The sequence below is a fragment of the Montipora foliosa genome, chromosome 8, assembly GCF_036669935.1.
Source record: "Montipora foliosa isolate CH-2021 chromosome 8, ASM3666993v2, whole genome shotgun sequence".
Taxonomy (NCBI): Eukaryota; Metazoa; Cnidaria; class Anthozoa; order Scleractinia; family Acroporidae; genus Montipora; species Montipora foliosa.
Window position 1 is genome coordinate 21,895,674 of NC_090876.1, and position 7,198 is coordinate 21,902,871.

Sequence of the window (7,198 nt, forward strand, 5' to 3'; positions counted from 1 at the left end):
CCATATTTTCTTACAGTACTAGTGGTAAGAATTTGGTATCTTATCAAAGAAATAAATTTCACTTAGTGGTAATTTTTTATGAACCCTCATGTTTTCTCTTGACCTACACTGTATTTATCACTATTTTAAGGACAAAGCTGTCCCTAAGATTTAAGGAGCCAGATTATATATGCGAGTAGCAGGAGGGCAATTGAAAAACCAGGAAGTTCTCTTGGTCTCATTTTCTTCTTATTTCATAAAGTGCACGGGGGCATGCTTCTGTAGTAGCCAAGAGAAAACCTTATTGACAGCCCTGTAAGGAGAAATTTGATGTAAACCACTTGGGAATTAAAGGATTAAGGTTCTTTAATATATCACATGCCACTTGTGCATCATGGCTGTCCTTAAACTAAACTTTAAGTAGTCACTATTTCAGTATTTTATCAAAATAGGCACTCAAGCAAGATGCATTGCTAAGGAGGCAATTTATGGCTTGACCCTCTTGATGCATCAACCTATGACTATTCACAGTCTACATTGTAGAACCAAAACCACCCAAAGTTTCAGTTTCAAAAGTTTCAGTAATCAAGATATGAAAACTAAATTCTTGCTGTGGTCAGGACATTGATATCTTCAAACAAGAGACTATTCAAACAAGAGACTAAGCCAAACACAATCACTTGTCAAAACTAGTCAAGATGGTACAATAAGGGGGCATACATTTACAAGAGCTGCACACACTCTTACAACGCAATCGATCATTGGAACCTAGGCATGTGGTGACCCATGAGGATAACATGCAAGAAAGTCAGTGGGCAGTGTACCTTCTTAAATAGTAAACCTCCGCCGAAGCAGTCCAATCACTCTTTCTGCATGGATGTGAACGCTTGCTGTGCCCCTTGTTTTCTCCACATCAATTGGGTCCTGTTGGGATTTTCCTTTGGTGAATGCCGGAATAACCAACTTTGCTTGCTTTAGGCCATCACTCTCTGTAATGGTGAACCCCATGTCTGCCATCGCCATATCCCCAGTGCTAAAAATCCACAGTTCTCTGTAAGGAACTTGGCAGATGTGCAGCCTCCCCAGGTTTCAGATACATAGGATATGTTTCCCTGAGGGGTAATTCCTATGAGAATTTTTTATGGTGTTATGTTACTTGTAATACGAAAAGGTTTGGGCCCTGGCTAGTATATTTGTTGGCCTTTCAATGAATATGTCAAAACAGTCAATGATCACTGTGACTTTTTTTCCCGAATGCATATTCTCGTTCTGGCCAGTAAACAAGAGGAAATAACTTGTCATCCATCACCACCATCCAAACCGAAGAAATACGTGAGATACATACTGGAAACCTGTAGGTCAGGCCTTGAAATGGAATATATTTAATCTCGGCTTCACCAGCACCATAACAAATTCCTGGAATTTGTTAAGGGTTTTGAGTGCGGCGGTTAACGTTAACGTGAGGTGCAACCTGTTCAAACATCACTATGAGAATTTCGTAGGATGGAAGTCCTGTGTAAAATCGCACTCTTTCATCTGCCTTCAAAAACCCTTGTCTGGAGCTTGATATCAACTTCTCGTTGAAATGAGGTAGTTTAGTTATTCTGTCTGAGTTTCCGCGTCCCTCTAGACCCTTTGCATAAATGGCAATGTACATCCTAAGCCTCACATTCATGTGAAAAATCCTCTGTCTAGAAACGTAAGTACGAGGCTAAGGTTGTACGAAGTATTGTTATTCAAATTTAGGCGCCATATGTGCAAAGGGTCTATCAGGTGCTTTGGAACACTTGATTTCCTATGCAGATTATCAAACGCCTGTGTTTGGGTTTCAGCATCCACATCAGGCAATTCATGTTTGCTTGGTTTCCGGCAGAGACGATCAAACGCTTCTGTCTGAGTTTCAGCACTAATGCCTGATGTGGATGCCACATTTACACCCTGGTGCGATTTAAGAGTTTCGCTTGCAAAGTCCGAAAAGGCATCTTCAAGCTCCATCTCTTCGTTTTCTGCGTTAGCACACTGATCTGAAGTACCCTCCGTGTTTTCAGAAAAATCAAGAGAAGCGATTCGTGTGCCGCTTCATTGACACGCTTACGTTTCGCAGTAGCTTCGAGTTCCTGTTGCTCTATTGCACTCGTTCCGCGCGCTTTCGCCCTTTCAGCTCTTTCTTGCGCCACCTTCGAATTCCTTTCTCTGTATTCCTTTTTTTCAAGGTTCAACGATTGAAACTAGTCAACATTATGCTTATCCCAATGCTTAGCAGGGCTACCTGACACAAAGTGGCGGCCACAAACTCGTTCACTGTGTAAGACATTTTTGTATTCGGTATCACCTCGACTGATCGCCGAAATCCACCTCTCTGGCCTTGTTGTCGTCAGTTCCTCCATCTGTTCACCTCGATTTTTAATGACAGAAGACGAAACATTCATTTACCATCTTTATTTCCGGTTTTCGTTTCACAACCGACTAAAATACATAAAACTATGACTACGTCTCTTTCCAGCTCTTGCTTTTTTTACATCCGAGGCGCTCCATCATGTTCGCCTATTGTACTGTCGTGTGGGGCGGTTGCAACAAAACCCTCGCAGACAAGCTCCAAAAACTACAAAATCGTGCTGCGAGGGTTTTGACCTTTTCTAGCTACGACACTGATGCCTGAATGTACTTATTCAAAAATTGGGCTGGGAGAAATTCCAAAACCAGCGTAAATTCTAAAAAGCTGTCGTGGTCAACAAAAAACTTCATGTTTTAGCCATGAAGTGATATGTGGACTACTAATACGGTCAGTGTAAAACGTAGTACTGCAGACTGCAGACCAGGGATAAAATGCAGACTGAGGTTATAACGTAACTGTTGAAAAAGCCCATACCCCTTAGAAATGCTAACCTTAAAACAATATTTAGGCTTAACTGTTAGCATTTCTAATGGGTTTGGGCTTTTTCAACAGTTAAATTATAACCTCAGTCTGCATTTTACCCCCGGTCTGCAGTCTGCGTTTTACACTGACCGATACTAATAGGACTACCTATTCCTTGAGAGAATCCGAGTGCAAACTGGTTGTTCCAAAGACGCGCACTAATTATCTCTAAAGCAGTTTTGGTTATAGCGGCTCGGTGCTTTGAAATAGCCTGTTTGTCGAATTGCGGCAAGCAAGTACTCTGAATGCATTTCGTTTAGGATGCAGCGGCTTTTTGTAGCTTTAACTATTATTATAACACACACAGCACTTCTGGAAAGCAGTTTAATAATTTCTACTTTTTAAATAATTTCTACTTTTTTTACATTTTAAAAAATAAATTGTGACTTGTAGATTAGAATTGTGATATATGTACTTAGGTTTAACATTTAAATTATACTATAGTGAAGATTTGTAGATAGTATATATTTTTATAATGTTCTATAAATACTGAAGAGTACCCGGCCGGGTATAAATAAAGATTGACTTGACTTAACTTGACTTGACTTCTTAAGCCTTTTATCGGGATTCCCATACAAATCCTTATATAATTTTGTCGGCCATGTTGGCTTTCCCTCACTCTGAGCTTGGTGGGGCGGCTGTGATTCAGTAAGACCTCGAGCCTGGCGTCTCCAAAACTCCTGCCAACGTGGAAAAAACAAAATGTATAAGTACGATTATGCCCTAATGACGCATTTAAGCAATTTTGCACAAGGGATGCTCGGTCACGTAAATATTACGAGTTTCACATTTTTTTTTATTTTATTTATTTATTTATTTATTTATTTATTTATTTATTTATTTATTTATAGGTAATTATTCCATGTACTTGGATTTTCGCAGTGATTTTGACCATGCGTGGGTTCATTCTCCAAGCTTTTGGAAAAGAGTTAGCTGTGAGGTCCTGTGACCATTACTGGACAAATGAAAAGCTGAAACTGGCATATCAATCAATTTCGCTGACTTCCGTCGTCATTTTCCTCCTACTGATTGTTGGGTTGTATTCCAATGTTGTGTACACTTTGTGGTTCAAGCCCCGCGGAGACAATGAAGTTACAAATCAACAGGTATGACATGAATATGTAGTCCTGAAGGTATAGAAACTAATGAACCAACGAATTTGATATCGTTGTTGCTTTGGCAATTACTAGTTTACCGAAATGCTAAAAATGCTGCCGAGGGGAAGGGAGAATGTTCAATTATGCTTGTGGTCATTTAACGACGGTTCGTGCGTGGAATCATAGTTAGTGGAGGTAGACTGGTTATGAAAGCCAGAGAACTTCAAAGGGTTAAACAAAAGAACGAGCTTTTAGGTTGAAGGAACCAGTCACGTGATCGTGAAGGTGCACACTCGAAAACAATATGGCGGACAGCGCAGACGAACTTTTCGTATGGGGAGACGATTTTGAGACGATTTTGGACATTCTGGAGTAGACTGTAACAAAGGGAAAACGAAATAGTTGATAAATCAAGTTTTCTTTTAGCAAAGGAAGAAGAGCTTACTTCAATGATCACCAGTGATCTCCACCATTTTGTAAACTATGGTTTTAAGAATGTGTGAAGACGTTGCGAGGGTTTAAGTAATTGTGGATGAATTCATAAAGCGATACTTACATATTTCAATATCCTCGGGGTCGAAATGCTTCTCGCAAGTGTAGATCGTGTCATCATTGATCTGTCTTCTAAAATCCTGGTCCATTTCCCTGGTTTTCTTGATCTCTCACAGCCACTGGTCCGCAATCTCTTGTGTGCATCATCCTTTGCCAAGGGCACCTTTGGTTCTTCTACATGAACCGCAGTCATAAACTGAGCAGTTGACACCCGGCATAACTCGGGAATACACTTTTTGACAAACTTTGAATATATAGTTGTTCGATCTTCGATAAAGCGAGAGAAAAAACGCGCAATTTGGAAGATATGACTACAGACTGGCTGCCATTTTAACATTTCGTGCGCACCATCAAAATCACGTGACATGCGAAAAAACACAACAAAGAGTTCGGTCTTTGAAGTTACCGGCTTTAATAACCAGTCTCCCTCCACTAACTATAGTGGAATTAAAGGGAGATTTTAATAGGTCTTGAGCAGGGACGGTACAAAGTCTACAAAACTTGGGCCGCCACTGGACCTCTCGAGAGAAGAAAGAAAACAATAGATGTGTTTTCACAGTGACGCCATCATATTCTAAAATCAAAATCGCTAGGTGATTTTTTGTTTAAAGTAGATTGAAGATAACTGAGAAATAAGTCGTTTTTCAAGTTTTCATTTCCGTTTTGCAAAGACAGCATTTTGAATTTCCGAATTACCACCTTCCGTGACATCATGATACAAAGCTATTTTGGTTGGGGAAGAAAACACCCCTATGAATCTCAGCAGTTTGAGCCAAGTACGTTAGGAGATTTGTTCATATACAAACGTTTTATCTCATGCGCGAAAAGTAAGCGCTTTCATGTTTTCGTTGATTGCCGGTCACCATATTGGTGGACCACATGGCCTCTCTATGCAAAACTCTATACAATTGCGAAAAATACTTCTACAAATAATTCAGAAACCAAAAACGATGTACCGTACAGACCTGAGAATTGGACAGGTAATTTAAAAGATTTGTTCCCAACAACATTCCAAGTTCTTAGTCTTTTTCATTAAACGATTTCGAACTTTTTTTCTGTTTTTTTTTTTTTTTTTGCGTGACAGTGGAACTTTCACGAGAAACGAAATAAAAAACAACTGTCAGTCTCTCTTTTGCTCGAAAATCCGCCGAGAGGACGTGATATGCGAGGGGCGTAGCCGCGAGCCGCCAGCTGCGAGTAACGCTGGCGTAGGTTTAGTTGCACTATTTTGGTCAATGTCCAGTTCAACCCTAAAGTCCATAGTCCACAGTTCGGGACATACCCAAAGGATTAAATGCGATCGAAGAATATTTGTTTGTAACTAAAACAGTTGTTAACGGCATTGATTCCAATCAAAACCAGTGACAGGTGCTTTTGTTTCTACGATGGTATTTAAAAAAAAATATCTAATGTTTGTTCTTAACGATACCGGGAGAATATTACTGAATATTATTTAGTCGTACGATAACCGGATATAGCGTGCAACGAAAACAGAAAAATTTGTTTGTCGTCACGCACACGTTTTTTTCGATAAACATTTCCCCACTAGTTTATTACGTAACCTGTCGAGATACAGTGGTCATTGCGAGCGTATCTGAATGAGGAGATACCGAGTTCGAATTTTGCTTATGGTCTTTTCTCTGAAAAGTCTCTTTACCATAAGCAGTCCCTCGAGCAAGGAAACCTCACGCATGCGCAGGAAACTCGCGACCAGAAAAAGACTTAAGAGTCAGAGCCGAATCCTACACTTTGTTCTTCGAACAAAGCAACAAGGCGCTTTTAAAGTAGCTTGTTCTCGATTAGCTTAGCTAAATGCGGCAAACCTCTTTTTTAAGTGTAACTGAGCTGCTCCGTTTATTTTAGAAGTGACTGTTATTGTTTTAGGCCTCGGTTGAACGGCCAGGTGAAGTCAATTAAAATTTCACTTATTTTTACGTAATTCAAATATGGGCCCGTACGCACCGGGCTGACGAAATGTGTTTGGCTCTACCAAAAATCTCGACAAAAATTGTCTCCACCAAATCGAAACACCACATATTTGTTAACAAAATGTCAATCACGTTGAAATTGAAAATGTCTTGCCTCGATGTATTGTATGTATGAGTTTTTTTTTTTTTTTTTTTTTTTTCGACCTTCAAGTCATTAAATTCGCACAATGGCGGTTTGGCGGGCTTGAAAAGAGAAAGAAAAATTTACTTGACTGACGTTTTCCTTCGATTATGGGCCTGACAAAAAAACTGATCCGAGGCAGTACGATAGTCCCAAAAGTTTGACAGTTTGGTATTTTCGTTGGGGGGGGGGGGGGGGGGGCCCGCCCCCCCCCACGAAATCTCCGCACGCACTTCTATCACGGAATTAATGACAGCCTTTTCGCAAAATATAGTCAAATTTGGTTACATGGACTATGCGGAGTTGCGGATTGTGGAAAACGCGGAGTATGTGGAAAATGAGTTAAAAGAGTATTGATTTTTTTTACTGTTTAATGATTTATTGACAGTGATATTCTTAAAAATCGCACAGTTCCTATCAAGAAAATATGTTTCTTTTTGAATACGAAGCCTTGATTGATTTTCTGTGGTGGGTTTCTGTTATCATGTGTCATCAACTTTGATATAAAACAAATGAAAAAAAGCTCATCGACAAGAAGTTGCCG

The 7,198-nt window shown here is 39.9% G+C and overlaps 1 protein-coding gene across 2 annotated transcripts in view; it reads right to left on the bottom strand.

Moving 5' to 3' along the window:
• Nucleotides 1-721: 721 nt before the first annotated feature.
• The window catches only part of LOC137968002 (lactadherin-like), a 122,756-nt gene continuing 116,279 nt past the window's right edge, over nt 722-7,198 (bottom strand). The window contains exon 10 of one of the 2 annotated variants that reach the window (XM_068814610.1): nt 722-1,105. In XM_068814610.1, coding sequence (XP_068670711.1) covers nt 954-1,105 — 152 coding nt within the window. In that variant the 3' untranslated portion in view covers nt 722-953. Of the gene's footprint in view, nt 1,106-3,391; nt 3,577-7,198 lie in introns of those variants that run through there. The other variant, XM_068814613.1, reaches the window with a different exon arrangement.